General features: G+C 37.4%; 1 protein-coding gene across 1 annotated transcript in view; it reads right to left on the bottom strand.

The window, feature by feature from the left end:
* SDCCAG8 (serologically defined colon cancer antigen 8) overlaps positions 1–17,357 on the bottom strand; it is a 109,283-nt gene that overhangs the window by 91,461 nt on the left and 465 nt on the right. The window contains exons 2-7 of the mRNA XM_029285285.1: positions 9,860–10,018; positions 9,696–9,781; positions 5,993–6,106; positions 4,420–4,542; positions 2,847–2,978; positions 1,677–1,741 (exon numbers count right to left, since the gene is read on the bottom strand). Of these exons, the coding sequence (XP_029141118.1) occupies positions 1,677–1,741; positions 2,847–2,978; positions 4,420–4,542; positions 5,993–6,106; positions 9,696–9,781; positions 9,860–10,018 (679 nt within the window). The remainder of the gene's footprint in view (positions 1–1,676; positions 1,742–2,846; positions 2,979–4,419; positions 4,543–5,992; positions 6,107–9,695; positions 9,782–9,859; positions 10,019–17,357) is intronic.

Genomic DNA, 17,357 nt, shown 5'->3' with positions numbered 1-17,357 from the left:
AACACGCCTTGTCTGGGTAAGACTAAGTCAGAACTGGGCATGTGCGGCCAGGCAGGAGGCGTGGCTATCTCAGACTTAGTCTTATTGGGTACAAGGGACTTCAGGAAACCCAATCAAGTGGATTATCCATCCCTCATGCTGGAGAACAACCAATTTATTACCACATAAACCTTTCATGGATCACTATCCACATTATCAGATGCATAAAATATTTCCTGAGTAAAGATTACCATATGTCAATGAAGGCTTGGAAAGAGGGAAGAAAGAATAGCGAAAGAAGAACTGAGACGCAAAATGAATAGTGACAAATAAAAGCATCATTCCAGTATTACACAGATATTTTTAAATTAAAAAGCTGGATAATGTGTATCTAGAGTATGATAAGAAAAGTTGGTCTTTGTTTTAGGATTTAGAAATTTTGTGTTTTTTTTTAATGAAATGAATCGAATGATAGTATCTTAAACAGTTTGTATGTTTATTTGCCCACTTCAGATCTTGGCAGGAACCAACTGAAACAGATCTAGTTAATCCACTTCCTCCAGGGCATTCATCAACTGCACACCAGCCTCCTTTTCAACAACATTTTTTAAAAAGGGAAAGTTAGAGACAGGGTGATAGTTAAATAAAATTATTAGTTCCAAGGATGGCTTCTTAGGAGGGGGTTCAGGAAGTACTGCCCCATTCCTTAAAGAGGTCAACACCACAGCACCAAGGGTCATTTTTATTTGTTTTGTGGATGTTTTTACAGTTGTAATGTTTTTTTACATTGTTTTACTTGTTTTAGAATTTTAGAATTGTAAGCTATCCAGAATCACTTGGATGAGTTGGGCAGAAATTGAATGAATGAATGAATGAATGAATGAATGAATGAATGAATGAATGAAATTACTGTGCAATTATAAAATAACCATGCTGCAAAATAGAAAGACCCAATTTTTCACAAATAACAAGTATTTTTAAAAATACTATTTTAGTCATTAGAAGGACATGAACTGAAACAAACTTTATTCCATTCTGAAAGTTTTATCTGTATAAAATGGCAGTATGGTTGTAATGTTAGGGATTTTTTCCCTTTAGATCAGTGATGGCGAACCTTTTAGAGACTGAGTGCCCAAACTGCAACCCAAAACCCACTTATGCATCATCGAGTGCCGGGTGGGCGTAGCTACAGTGGTAACGCAGACTGGACGGAACTAAAAAGTTTAATCAATCAATTCCAATTTTGCAAGATCTTTTTTTTCCCGCGAGAAGTTGAAATTGACTGATTGAACCTTTTTATTTTTTTGCACATGGCGGCGGAGGCCTAAAGCGAAAAGGTTTTATAAAACCCAACTGAAGGCCTAGGACTGGGGCGACGGCACGCGTGCCCACAGAGAGGGCTTTAAGTGCTGCCTCTGGCACCCGTGCCATAGGTTCGCCACGACTGCTTTAGATACTGATTGATGTTTTGCAATAACTTAGCAATCTTACTAGGGAAGCAACAAACATACACCCAATTACATACAGAAACAGACTCATTATTAAATTATAAGGCACATGTCACAAATTTTTTAAGAGCACACAAAAAATAATGTGATTAATTTCTACTGACTTATGGACATATATAATGAGGCAAAATGAAACACTTTGATAGAGGCATAAAGCATCAACCTAATAATATATATACTTTTTTTTACCGTAAAGATTGGATCTGAGCTTCAAACACTTCAGTCTTTTCTTCATGAAGATATCTTAGTTTCTCCTTTAAAATAAAATTAATACCTATCATTTGTTTGGTTATATATAAGACATAGTCAGGACTGCCAGGGCATCAGCAAAATTTTAGCAATCTGTCTGTCTTCTACCATATAGGGTATAGGGTTTCCTGCCTGAGCAGGGGGTTGGACTAGAAGACCTAAAAGGTCCCTTCCAACTCTACTACTACTACTACTACTACTACTACTACTACTACTACTACTACTACTACTACTACTACTACTACTACTACTACCACCATATTAAAGTTATAAAGGCTATCTGACTCCATTAGGACTTTGAATACCAAACCTGCACTAGCTGAAAATGGAATAATTTAAATTACACAGCACCCACTATGCCCACCTAAGAATAAAGTTATGTAGTCATATACTAACTCATTTTCATCATTATTAGGTCCTGTGCAAAGCACATTGGGCAGTAAGTGTTTTCCAAAGGTTTCGATCATTCTCAGCATCGACTAACTTGTTTAACAAAGCATTATTAACTATTGGGTATTTTCTGTTAAATTTTCTGTCTAAGTATTATTGATTAGAAATGCCAGAAACTGAAATAAGGCTCTTATAGAGCACATAGAACTGTAAAATACAGATCTACTGAGTTAAGCTTTAAATGTCTAATCAAATTGCTTAGGGATTTAGATGATTTTTTTAATAAATTTCTAATATTTAAATCACAAGTTTTTTCTTAACCTTTTTTAGACAGACAATTAAATTTTAACATTCAAAGACAAAACATGTAATTAAAGACATACTTCAGTGGGACATGATTTGGTAAATGGTTATTTTAAATTATCCAGACTTTGTTTTTTCTTACAATGTTGAAAATTATGATCCTGCAGCAGGAATATGTGCAGGAATACAGAGCACTGACTGCATCATGAGTAATATTCTGATGCATCCTCCCTTGTGATCTTGTTTTTATTTAAATTTAATTGTTTTAAATGATTTTTGTAGAAAATACAGAAAAGTTCAACATAAAATAAAATGCAGCGAAACTGCAAAATTAAAATTTAAAACATAAAAGTAGAGCATTTTTCCAGAATGATAAATTATTAATGCTAAAATAATCAACATTTTTAAAATACTGACCAGTTCCTGTTGCCACTTTTCCAATTCTAATGTAGGTGCCTTGGCTTGCTCAGTGACATGACAAGATGCTTTAGCAGCTCCACAAATATGAGAATGATCACCATTTATACCACCAGATTTTGAGAGAAGGGTCTGAAACAAATATCAACAGTGAACGTGCACCTTAAATGCATATACACAGCACACACATTGAAGATATCCTATAAATTTATATGACATTTGTTACTGATCTTGTTATATTTATTCATAACAAGCTCAATAACTAATGATAATGATATAACTGTATGTGTTATAGTATTAATACAGCAAATTATTGAACTATTTCCACAAGTTATTCCTTCCATTACAACATCATCTCTGCACCATTTCCAGATCTTTCCTAAGAGCTTTATGACTTACAGGAGAGTTTTAGTTTTAATAAAGAGATCAGGACAGAAAAAGAATGTTGCACAAATGAAATTCTGCTGATAAAATGAGTGGAAGCAACCATTAATTGTCACTATATAAAGCCATTAAAATATATAATTAAACAAAACTCTGCATTTATTAATTTATGAAGACTAAATTTATTTCTATTTAGTTCTATTTTCAGTGTATCCTGTTCTACAAGATGAGACATTTAGTGATAAACTAAACCTATCTGTATGTCCTTCACATTTAGAAAACTTAAGGGCAGAAGGCTTTGTCCGAATCAATGACTGAAGTGCCAATGGAGGAAGACAAAAAAATAAATCCAACTGAGTAAGAGCCATTGTCAGGCCTATGTCATGACAATACAGGTGGCAAAATTTTGCTATTTCTCCACACATTGCATTTTCTGATATCACCCAGCAGCCCTATTTAGAGTAACCCGCTTCATAGTCAGGACAGGCTGGGCCTCAGGATCATCTGCAAGACCATGATAAGAAATATTCATGCAATCTTACAGACAACATCACTCAGATTTACTTTGAGTTGGATTCTGATTGGGCAAGTCCAGGGCTTTTTTTCTCATAGAACACCCAGAACGCCTGGCACCTTTTTGGGATGGAACCTTGTAGAGTAGGCAAGGTGGGTTGTATGACGTGTGTGAGTTCCGGCACCTTTTTTTTTTTTTTTTTTAGAAAAAAAGCACTGGGCAAGTCCAACTCAGTTGTGATGTTACTGGTATCTAGACTAAGCTTGATTCTGTTATGTCTGAGGACGTGGTTAATGTCCTTCTGTCTTTTAGTTTGGCTATCTTTATGTTAGATTCTGACCTCTCCTTCAAATAAAAATTAGATAGCTCTTTACCCAAAATGTTTTAACAGATCCTGCCCAAAGCAGGGGTTTGGATTAGATGATTTCTGAGGTTGCTTTGAGTTCTTATTATTTTATAAAAAGACAAAAAACTAAATTAACTCTATCCTTATGAACACTAAGTGCAATACAGATCTATTTCTCTGTTTATATACTGTATCTGGTAACGTAAGCTACAGGTATGTGACATATTTTGATGAATTATTAAATTTCCTACAGATTGATTTCTTATTAAATAAACTTTTAAGACTACATTTTCATTTAAATTTGACATTTTAAATTCCATAGAACTTACTGAGGCATTGATGACAGTTTGTTCTCTCAAAGTCCGCTCTGTTTCCATTTTTAGATCATTTTGTAGCTTCTCATTTTCAAGTACAACAACATGTATACGTGCTTTCAGTTCAGATATTTCTTCCTAGAAAGTTGAGTATGCATATTATAAATATGTTATTATTTAAACATAGAAACAATGCTCTTCACAAACATAATGACAGAAGTATAGTTAACATTTAATTTTGCATAAAATCTTATATCAATGGAAGCATAGCTGAAAATTAGTGACATATAAAATAATAAAAAGGGATTTCTGGCAAGTTTTAGCATGCTTGAGTTAATATGCTACTGGAATACTCCAAAGACCTTTTCTTTAATAAAAGCATCATTTTTCACCAAAATACTACTAATATTAATAAAACATGAGTTTTAAAAATAAATTTTCCTTATTCTTTAAACCTGCATAAAATCAAAGAACTGTGTTTTTATCATTTGCTTAGCAAACTGCGTAGATTTTTCTGTAATTAGAGTTCTAAAATATAATAAACAAAGAGAGGGAAGCTTTATTACATACAAAATGAAAAACAACCCATTTTAACAAACTTCAAGCAAGCCTCAACTGACACTTGTTCAGTTGCATTTGAAGTTTCGACAGTGCTGAATGAGAAGAGAAAAAAAACAATCCTTAAATCCATCATAGTGTCCACAAGGTAACATGATTATGATTCGAGTAGTTGGCAGCCACCTTGCAACTATGATAGTTACAGCGTCCTGCAGTCATGTAATCGTCATTTGCGATCTTCACTACTGGCTTCTGACAAATGAAGTCAGTTCTCCCAAAGGTGCTTTTTCACGAGGCAACTGGACTTTCTTGTTTTTCTTTGAAGACATTTCACTTCTCGCTGAAGAAGCTTCTTGGATGAGAAGCGAAACGTCTTCAAAAAAAACAAACAAAGTCTAGTTGCCTCATGAAAAAGGACCTTTGGGACAACCATGACCTGGATGACTGAGAATCTCTACAGACAACAGTCAGTTGGGAAACCAGCAAGTCAGAAATGGCGATCATGTGATAGTGTATCTAACAACCATATGGGATATGCCTAATGACTGCAACTGGAACTGAGGGAAACACTGTCATAAATTAGCATGATCAATGCCATCATACTTTAAAACCGTATTGCTTAGCAACAGAGTTCCCAGTTCCAATTAACATTGTTAATCAATGACTACCTGTGTTCAGTGAGAAATGTATATGAAAACTATGCACATGTGAGCCAAAATTATACATATAGGAAGGGGCATGCTACCCAGATACAGATACAGAGCTATGTTAGGGAAGGATAACTAGAAAACACCGGAGAATAGAAATTAGCATCCTGCTGTCAATATATTCTTAATCTAATCTAAAGCTATCGGCTGAAATATACTTTTCACCAATAAAAATAAAATGAAATGCTTTCTTTTCTGTTACTAAACAAATTGTCTCTGTTTATAATATAATATGCATAATTGTGGGGTTAAAATTTCAAATGTTAATAGTAAATGAACAAAGCTGCCTCAAAACAACAGATCATAAGTATTATGTACGATACCTTGCAGAACTTGACTTCAGCCTCTAAATGATTAATATATTGAGACTGATCGTTAATGATGGGAACAAGTTCCGAAAGGGCAGGCAAACGGTGATCAGTAGCTTTGGATGTTTTCTAGAAGAAATTTAAAAAGACAACAGTCAGAATTATATGTTTCAGATAAGATTCTTTCCAAACCGTTTCATATTAGAATAGTATTTTAAAGTAGAATAATTTACAGCAAGAAATCTATCAAATGGATTCCCTTCAGTAATGGAATGCTAAGTGCTCAGAAAGATAGGAGGCCATTTCAGAATAGGCTAAGGTCTTCCTGAGTGGATGGATAGAGGAAAAGAATGAAACAAAGCTTGAGAAAGCAAATCCTGAATTTCTGCTACAAATGTCTGTTAGCAGATTCATATTTTTCACTCAAAAAAAGTCTCTAAAGCAAATAAAATTTAAACACTGCTGCTTTGTAATTTTTTTAAATTTTAATTAAGCGCTCACTGTTCTAACACTGTTCGTGTATTTCTTTTACAATTAAGCATGATAGATAAAAATTGACTTATTTTAGTTTATTATCTGACATATATTTAATCCTAACTGAGGTAATATGCATGTACAGACAATGCACAAGCATTGATATGTATGTAAGATGGAATAAGTATTTACCAAAGGACTCTTGGACTACTTCTTTTTGATGGGCTGAACTATTTGAGTTGATAACAAGCTGGGCTTTCCTGGGACCAACTATTTAAAGACCATCTTGTCTCGACCTCTGTGAACACATCCATCCCAATTCCTAACCTGCTTATAATTTTTCTTAACTGGAACACTAGACTGCCATCAGAAAGGAATCAGGGCATAGTTATGGTGGTCTTCATGTTTTCAGATGGCCTTCCTAAGATGCACATTTATTTATTTATTTATCATACTTATGCCTCATCATAATCTAGCAACCCTCAGATACCTGCACAATTATAATACAGCAACATTTTAAAACAGCCATGGTATAGTTAAAATGACACAATTAAATTAAAACTCTTCCAACTAAAAGAACAAATTTCAGTATTAAAACAGTAATGTTTTTTTTTATTTGTAAACTGTCCAGAATCACTTAGGTGAGGTAGGTGATGTAGAAATTTGATGAATAGTATAGTATACAGTATAGTATTACTGTATAGTAATACATACATAAACAATAAATTAAAAACAGTGATAAAGTAAGAGATGATGCTGTTCTAAAACTAAGAAAAATATATCTTAAATAAGTCTATTCTTAACATGGGGCCCCCATGTAAAATTTGTCAATTTCCCAATAATGTTATTCCTTGCACTGATTTTAGCCTTAGTATTCAGGGAGTGTTGTTTAAATGAAAACGTCCTATCAAGTGTCACACCGAGATATTTTAGTACTATATTCAATTCCCTTGCCATATAATATTCAATCTGACCCTTGCATCTCAGTTTCAAAGGTGAAAAGCACACACTTGTGTCTTATATTGGGCCTCAAATGATTGACGGTATAATTTTTGTCCTAATTTTTCAAGTGCTACAGTGAGTCTTCCAGCTACCTCATCAAAATTTGATCCTTGTGTGGCCACTGCTGTTTCATCTGCATAGATAAATAATCAGGTGTTGTCAGGAACTGGTTGATCATTTGTATATATATTATACATGGAGACAATACATTTCCTTGTGGCAGTCCATTCTTCTGTAACATCCATCTACTATTCTTAACCATTAAGCATCATGAAAAATCTCTGATTCTGTAGGAGAGTATCATACGCTGCAGTTCGATCTACAAAAGCCATTCCAGTAATTAAGAAGAAGCGCAAAATACCAAATCTACTTCTTTACAGGTTATTCCTTAGCCATTAAGAGATTATTGTCAGGGTTCCAACTAATGAACCCAACCAAGCATGCACCATCGAGACAATCCGATCTCTTAATGCAAAACTTTATTGAGTACATCACTTCAGCACATATGAAGCTCTGGTTAATTCCTGCGCAAATCACTATAATTAAAATATAGAACTCTCCCTCCACCTATTAGTGCAGGCCACATGGTCCAATCAAGTCCCAAATTATTATGAGAAAGTGTCTTTGTGGGTTTGCAAATGCCTGCTAGAATGTCCTTGGTTCACATGGGCTGACTTTTTGTTGTCTGGACCCTGCATTTCATTGCCCTCTCTCCTCCCTAGTGTGTTGGCAAGCTGAGTAGCAATAATGGTGACAACCTCACGTGGCCACTTCGATCTTGACAACTATACTGGTGTCAACAGAGAACCCCAATGTACAAACAGCGGTTCCATCTTACTTAGATTCAACTTCAGCCTGCTCTGTTCCACCTCCAGCCTCCAGGCACCAGAAAGGGATATTGATAGCATACTATACTCCCTACAACTGATGACTTAAAGTTAGTTATCATTGGAGTATAGATAATACCACACTTTAACTTCTCCCCACCAATTTCATATGACGTTAAAAGAGCAGGAGAGAAAGGAGTACTGGATGATCCCTCACCTTCTACTATCACAGACTGAAATCACCCACTTAGGAAGAAGCAAAGCTACTACACAATGGGGTGTCCAATGGTCCAATAAGATACCATGATTGAAAGGCCATGTTTATGATCTTTCTTCATTTTAAGCAAAAGACCTACCAGTTTTTTTTTTTAAAAAGCATGTCCTTTGCATTTTGGATGTATACACTATAAATATAAATATAAAACTTGTAAAAAAACCGATATATAAAGGAATAATATGGATCCAGAATACTAAACATGTTTTAAAAAAACAGTGAAATAGTGCTAATTTCAAAGTTTGCAAAAAACAGAAAAATGTAACTGGGAAGAAACCTAGCTATTTTTCCTCAGAAGAAAGATCCACACTGATCAATGAAAGGAAGATATGTGATATTAAACTAGCCTGACAATTTTTGTTTTATTATTTTATTTTATTATTTTATTTATTATTATTTCATTTCATTTCATTTTTTTATTTTGCCACTCATCTTGCCACAAGATGACTCTGGGCAGTTTACAAGATTAAGGGTGGTAAAAAGTATAACAATAAAGAATACCAAATTATAATTAAAAGATGGGAGGGAAGGGAGCAAAATGAGCAGGGGGGCAGATGGGATCTACTATTAGTCTATCAACCACCTTCAGCATGGTACTCCTCCCCTTGGGACTCCTGGCTAGCTGGCAGAGCTAGGTCTTCAAGGTCAGAATAGTGGGAGCCAATCTCACCCCAGGGGCAAGATGTTCCAAAGGCCTGGGACTACGGCACAGGAAGCTCTTCTCCTGGACCCCGCCAGCTGGAATTCCTTGACTGATGGGATCTGCAGCATGCCTCCTGTGCTGGCATGAGTAGGACAAGCCTATCCCATGGGGTGAGATGGTTCCTCAAGTAACCTAGACCATATTATGTAGACATATGCTGCACAAGCAAATACATTCAGAACCTTTCTCTTCAATTTCATCCTTATGCTTTGCCTTGTCATATCGTGCACAATTCACTAGATGTATAATGCTGAACTAACAATAGGTAAGTTAAAATAAATACAAAAGCTTATATACAGGCTAGCCTACGAATGCCTCGTTAAGTAACTACATAACTCATCAAATGAGACAACATAAATACTACTTAGATATTGTTCTGTAAATAGACATGTAATTATTTGGTCATGTAACAAGAGATAAAAAGAGGGTAATACTTACTGTGGGTGACATTCCTCTCTTCTTTGAGGGTGATATTTCACTCCCCCTTTCTTCTTGTTGACGTAATAATGCTTTAAGCTGATTAACTATAACACAATAGTAAAACATATTTTACGTAAGATAACTCTAGTTTGAAAAAAAAAATCAAATGGAAAATTTCAAACCTGCATGGCTGTACTGTAGCTCCTGCCAAGCTTTATTTTCACTCACTTCATGGCCTGAATTAGGAAATAACCGATCCAATGTAGCTGCACTTTCGCCTGTGGCAGAATCTTTTTCACGGAAGACATACTTCAATTGATCAAGGCTTTTACTAGCACGATCTAAAAATAATAATTTTGAAAGTTCATTGTGATTAAAAGGTTCTTTGCAACTTGGTAAGAAATACAGATAAGATTTATTATCAACAGTTTTATATCTATAGGAACTGATAAGGAGAAATTAAAAGAAATAATTTAGTTTGCTTAACTAAAACAAGCAACTCATTTGCTTGTTTTCTTGCAGGCATTTCATTACCCAAACTAAGTAACATAATCAGTGCTGGTAAGGAGTGCTGTTTGCTGTCAGTTTATATACTAGTGGCTTGCCTGTTGGTGGTCGTCTTAGAGATTCCTTGATTGGGCTGTTTACTATTTGCTTCTTTGGCAGTTTCTTGACTGGAGTATTGTTTAATAGCACTCATGATGTTAATCTAGTTTGGGTAATGAAACGTCTGGAAGAAAACAAGCAAGCTCACAGAGCACCAAGGACCCTGAGCTACAAATATCAACCCCTTAAGCTACAAATATTCTCCTTTATAAACTAAGGTTCACTGAATACAAGAGTCCTCGACTTACAACAATTCATTTAGTGACCTTCAAAGTTACAACTGCACTGAAAAAACTGACTTAGGACCGTTTTTCACAGTTACGACTTTTGCAGCGTTCCCATGATTGTGTGATCAAAATTCAGATGCTTGGCAACGGGTTCATGTTTATGACTGTTGCTGTGTCCCAAGGTCATGTGATCACCTTTTATGACCTTCTGATAAGCAATCTCAATGGGAAAGCCAGATTCACTTAACAACCGGGTTACTAATTTATCAACTGTATTGATTCATTTAACAACTGTGGCAAGGAAGGTTGTAAAATGGAGCGAAACACACTTAACAAATGTCTCACTTAACAGAAATTTGGGGCTCAAACGTCGTTGTAAGTCGAGGACTACCTGTATATTTCAACTGAACATATTGAAGCATAAATTAGAAATTACAAACCACAAGCATTGCATTTGCAAAACGAAGCCATCACCAAAGATAACACATTATGGCTTAGCATCGTATTTGAGCCCAGCCATTATCATTGCCAGATTATTAATTTCTAAATAGTATAAGGCACATTAAACTCTTAATCAATAGAAAAAGACAAACTTGAGAAAGAATAATTGGGAGGCCCAGCCTTCCCTGCTAGCAGAACTGATGCTTCTGTAATTTAAAAATTCCCCAATGTAGCAGATACAAACCTAGAAGAATCTTGAGAGAGAGGGAGGGAGGGAGGGAGGGAGGGGGAAAGAGAGAGGGAGAGAGGGAGAGAGAGGGAGGGAGGGAGAGAGAGAGAGGGAGGGAGAGCGCGAGCGAGAGACCCCATATTATTGAGGTAGATCTACATGAGTGGAAAGTGCATTTCAAATATATGTGCACTAAAGCAAAGTACCAATCATTGAAGTGAACAGAACAGAACAAAATATTAGTTCAATCCCCCACCTGACCAAAATGTATTTAATTCAAGTACTCTTCATCTGTTACAGAGAAAAGAGAGCTACAAATCATTATATACTTTTTTATAGTAAGTATTCCCCTGGATGCTCCAGTAGCAAACTTTTCCCTCTGAAGTACTGCTCGGACCTATTTGGCACATAATATTGACAACAGTAACTGAAATCCTGATAATTCATAGGAGCAAAGAAAGAATAGAACAAGGGCACTAATATATATAATATAATGAGCAGATCAGAGCTATCTATGCCAGTGAGACCTAGAAATCTGTAACAATTATTCATTAAGATCAATGTCTTCCAACAATATTGCCTGTGGATTCCTTGATCTCATATCACGACCACGTTACAAATGAGGAAATTCTACAAAGAAGTAATTCCTGAAGTCTCTCTGAGATAGTGACAGAACAAACGAACTTGGCTGGAAATGCGTTCCACATGGTGAGCAATGTCCAGTAAAATCAATTGGATGCCACTAGATGGTCAGAGAAAAAGAGGAAAGCCAAAGAAAACATGGCCCCAAACATTTCAGGAAGATCTGAAAAATATCAACCTTAAATGGAAGAATCCAGAGATTGCAGCTGTGGATCAAAACTTGTGGAGTATGCTTGTAGCCCAATGTGCTTAGCACAGGACATGATGATGAATGAGCTAATAATTAATGAACTCTTTTTCTAGCCTTTCCCCACATTTTTATGCCTTCATGTTGTAAATAAGTATTTAATAAATGATAGGATTTATATATATTTATGTTATTTAATATTCAAACTACTAAAACCTTATTTTGCATCACACTTTCTAAGGTGTGCATATGGCTTTGTGGGGAGGATTGTTTGTTTCCAATATCAGGGTTATTTTCAGCTCTAATATTTTAATTAAGGTAGTCTTTAATTTACGATCATAATTGAGCCTGGCAAACATGATCGTAAGTTGTAAAGTAGTCATCACTTGACCATACTCGATTTTACAACCATTTTTTACGGTGGTCATTAAGCAAACAAAATGATTAAGCTAACTCTTTGTTCACAAGAGATGTTTTTTCTGGAAACCAGAAATAAAGGTTGGTTTCTAGAAAAAACAATATAAAACACAGACACAATAAAATGTAGACCAGTTGCCGAGTGCCCAAAATGCAGTCATGTGACCATGGAGGGGAAGCAGATGTTGCAACATTGGAACTGGGGCATAAGTAGCTTTTTGGGAATCCATCGTAACTTCAGTCACTAAGCAGCTGGTCGTAAGTTGAGGACTAACTATAGATTGTAAGATCAATGTTAAGAATTAATATCCATTTGACTTCACTGGACAACTTGCCTAATTTGCACACACAAATTTAGAAAATATGTGGTCCTTGAAGGCACTGACTCAACAGGACACAACCCCTTGATTCTTGGAGCAACTGAAGGTTACTTTATTTATTTCACAAAGGAGAATTAGAGCCCTGGTGTCAATACAATTGATTTCTAAGCATTCATTTTTTAAAATATAAATACCTTTGTATAAGAATAGAGGAATGTAAAGACTACTTTCATCTAGCTTATATATTACTTTATGGTCTTAAAAAAAGAAAAATAGGACTTATAACGATATACAGTAGAAGAGAATGTATAAAGTTGCACCTATTGAATGCCAGGTCAATCTGCAATAAGGCCTCCCTTATCAGTGATTTAATCATTGATGAGTGGACCAACCTGGCATTTTTACCAAAACCTGACTGGATCTGGAATTGGGGGTACTTTTTCAGAGATATGCCTAATGGGGCTTCAGGTGTGAAACCAGCCCAGATTTTGGACAAAGATGAGGTTGTGGTAATTGTCATCTGGGAATCCCTTATGGCTTTCAGTGGTGTTATATTACAGGTCACCAGATGTGAGACCCTGTTTATTAAGTTGGGCTCTAGGGTTTAGCTGGGACTGTTGCTGTTAAATCAACTTCCTCTTGCATAGCAACCTCCCTATCAGAGTTTCTTGACTCCATTTCTGTGCTGGTAGGAGAGTCCACCAGACTTACGGTTCTTCAGGACTTCAATTTGCCCTTTCTAGGAATGGGTTCTGAGATGGCTTGGGAGTTCATGGCCACCCTGACACCCATGGCTCTATCTTAGTCTGACATGAGACAGAGATTACACTGCAGACTTGGTGTTCCTACTGTCATCTGAAATTGAGAGAGCTCTTGGTGCCTCGCTTATCATACCCTGGTTTCTATGGGATTCTGTAGTGCCATTTTCCACTTCTGGAAGACTGGACCCATTAGATCAGGGGCGTCAAACTCGCGACGTCACATGATGCAATGTATTGCGACTTTTTTCCCATTGCCGGCAAAGGGGTGGGCGCGGTTTTGGCGTGACGCATCTGGCCTGTGGACAGGCAGTTTGACACCCCTGCATTAGATGGTCTGCCTCTGGCAAATGATGGACCCTGATACATTTCAGAAGGAGCTGGAGGTTCTTTCTGTTGTTTTGATGCACAGTTCATTCAAAGTTTTGGTTGTCACTTGGTACAATGGGCAGCTGAGATGTTGCATCAAATAGTACTCACGTGAACTCTCCCCTCTCTGGGATCCTACTATTCCCCATGATTTAAAGGAACTGAGGGAGATGAAACAAAAGGAGAGATATCTAGAACATTATTGGTGCTTAATTGAGGATAAATTCAATAAAAACACTAAATTAAGAGACTACTTGCGGTGGTAAGGGCAGCAAAACAGTAAAGAAGCAGTATTTATTCACCCTTATTGCATTTCACTCATTAGCACCTCACAACTCTGTTTCAGGTGATGAGTCCTCTTAGGAAAGAGGGCCCTGGCAATCTTTTGCAAAGATATGTGGAGGAATTTGCTCAGCATCTGTCAGACAAAATCACTTGGATTCACTTGCAGTTAAGACACTGCCTTGGTTGCAAGTCTCAAGGAGAGAACCAGGGTGGAGTCTTGCCCAGGTATTTGGGAATGGTTTGAACCTTGAGGAAGTGGACAGGTCCTTAGGACAGTGAGTTCAACCATCTGCTCTTTAGATCCATACGTCTTCTGGCTTGTGAAACCATTGGAGGGGAGGGGTTATCGCAGTGATGGCAAACCTTTTAGAGACCGAGTGCCCAAACTGCAACCCAAAACCCACTTATGCATTGTCGGGTGCCGGGTGGGTGTGGCCCAATGGCTGGGCCTGGCCCATTGGGTGGGCGTGGCTGCGGTGGTAATGGCAGACTGGGTGGGACTAAAAAGTTCAATCAATCAATTCCAACTTTGCAAGATCTTTTTTTTCCCACAAGAAGTTGAAATTGACTGATTGATTGAACCTTTTTTTTTTTTTTGCACCCACGGTGGTGGAGGCCTAAAGCAAAAACGTTTTATAAAACCCAGCTGAAGGCCCAGGACTGGGGCGACGGCACGCGTGCCCACAGAGAGGGCTCTGAGTGCCGCCTCTGGCACCCGTGCCATAGGTTCGCCACCACTGGGTTATCGTGTTAGTATGTTCAAGCAGTGGTTAATTCTTCTTTGAATAATGGGGTTGTTCCTTTACCTTTTAAAGAGGACTTCCTCAAGAAACCATTGCTGGACACTACTATACTGGACGATTTTCATCCAGTATCCCTTTTTGGTGGACGGGGTGGCACTGCTCAGTCTTCATGGTCCTCCTATGCTCACAATTTCTTTTTAAGGAGAAGATAGCAGATGTGACTAGGAGGGTCTCTGCACAGCTTCAGACTCTGCATCAGTTGCACTGTTGTCTGTTTTAATTATATAGTTTGTAATTATTGTTTTTATATATTTGTTGTTTTTATTTATTTTTGTATACTACTCAGAGTCGATTTTGTGAGATGGGTGTCCATATAAGATCCTTAACGAAGTATTATTTGTGTAAACTGAACACATAATGCTTTCCTGTTTGGAAAGGGATTAAGCTCTTAAAAATCTTATGAAAAAATGTTACAAGGTCAAAGATATAGGAATATCCCTCACTATCTATAGGAAGGGATATTTTAGTTGTAATTTTAAGTCAAGCTACAACTCTGAATCGTATGAATATCTACATATTAGAGCAGTGCCACACTTATTAGGTTTTCATTAAAACAGGTTTAATATTTATCCAAGACATAACTATGGATAAGTTCTGTATGTTGTACAACATAAAGCATGGGTGTCAAACTCGCCGCGTCACGTGATGTATTGTGACGTGTCACGACTTTTTTTGCATTGCCGGCATGGCCTCCGCATGATGCAACCAGCCCCTGGGCCGGCAGTTTGATACCCCTGACATAAAGTATATGTGTGTAAACAAGAAGCAGTATATGCCAGATGCCATTTGAATTTCCAATAACTATGCTAGACCTAATAGTGCCCTCAACAACAAATACAATCTGTTAGAATCTACAGTTGATTACAAAATATCGAGTTATATATGGAGAAATGCCAAAAGAACAGAAATTCTCCATCATATAAAAGCTGATTGCTAAACTGAAGTGATAAGCCAAAATTTACATACTTTGGACAGGTGATGTGAATAAGAGTAGAAAAAATAATTATGCTTGTCATAGTTAAGCGCAAACAAGGGATAAGATGGATGGATCAAGAGATTATTCAAATGTCTTTGGTAGGGCTACAGTTTGTTAAAGACATACTCTATCAAGATGTAAGCGTATATCTGTATAGTTATCAAGAGCTGAATCTAACACATTAGCCCCTAGTTAATCATACCACCTACTTTTATCTGATTTGAGCTTTAATACACTTGTCCTAATCTCTTCAATTACTACCCTCAATATTTCCACTGATTTAATTTACATCTGATGAAAAAAATAAAGCTACTAACTTAATTGTGGAAAAAACAATTTAGCCTTTTTATACAGATGTCACACCTTGAAGCTAGCTATTGCTTTCTGAAAGTCTCCAAGTTGACCAAAACTATTAAAGGACCTACCAAAACACTGCCCTCCAAATTAGTGACTTAAGTTCACACATCACATTAAACCATTAACATGGCCTGCTTAGTTATCGGCTGCTGGTTGGAAGCAATTGAGCTTCGCATTACATGCAATTCCTGCTATTTTGACCTACTGGGTCAACCGTGGCAAAATTCAACGAATTAATGAAACTAGTCAGTCATCCTATCTAAGACAACTAATACAAAACTATGTCAAATCATTCAGCAGAACCAGCAAGCCATGTTGTTCTTGCCCTTCTCCTGAACAGATCCTTTTATCAGGCTGACCAGTGCGGTTTTCAAATTAGGCTAAGGATGATCCCCCCCCCAAAAAAATTCAAATTCATTTCAGAGCGCCTGTCATTGAGCACATCCATCTGCCAAGAGTTTCACACTTCACCCAGTCGGGCAAATCAAAGGATGGGATCAAGAATAGGGAAGACTTCCTCCTGCTTTTGAAGCCGTCGTCTCCGAAAACACTCTATTTTCCAATAAAGCCTACGCCAGTGGTTCTCAACCTGTGGGTCGGGACCCCATTTGGGGTCGATCGACCATTTCACGGGGGTCACCAAGCAAGGCTGTCTGCCATTTTTTTTGTCCGCCATTTTTTTCCCCTTTTCCGGCAGGTGCCTTACCTCCCTTGGGCTGGGCCAGCTGGTGGTCGGCCTGCTCCGTCTCTGCCGCTTGCCAGCTACGCCTCGGCCGGCGCAGGGGGCAGAACCACGCATGCGCGACGCTCCCGGGCAGGGAAAGTCCTTGACTTACGACCGGTTGGGTAGTCCTCGACTTACGACCGGTTTAGTCCTCGACTTATGACCGGTTGGGGTCACGGCATTAAAAAGGTTGAGAACCACTGGCCTACGCTCTCTCCCCACGACCTAGGCCAGGGGTAGGCAACCTTGGCTCTTTTATGACTCGTGGACTTCAACTCCCAGAATTCCTGAGCCAGCACAGCTGGCTCAGGAATTCTGGGAGTTGAAGTCCACGAGTCA

Source organism: Protobothrops mucrosquamatus, unplaced genomic scaffold (genome assembly GCF_001527695.2).
Source record: "Protobothrops mucrosquamatus isolate PMUCROS unplaced genomic scaffold, P.Mucros_1.0 scaffold1470, whole genome shotgun sequence".
Taxonomy (NCBI): Eukaryota; Metazoa; Chordata; class Lepidosauria; order Squamata; family Viperidae; genus Protobothrops; species Protobothrops mucrosquamatus.
Note: the sequence above shows the minus strand (reverse complement) of the source record. Positions and strands in the feature narration are given on the sequence as shown.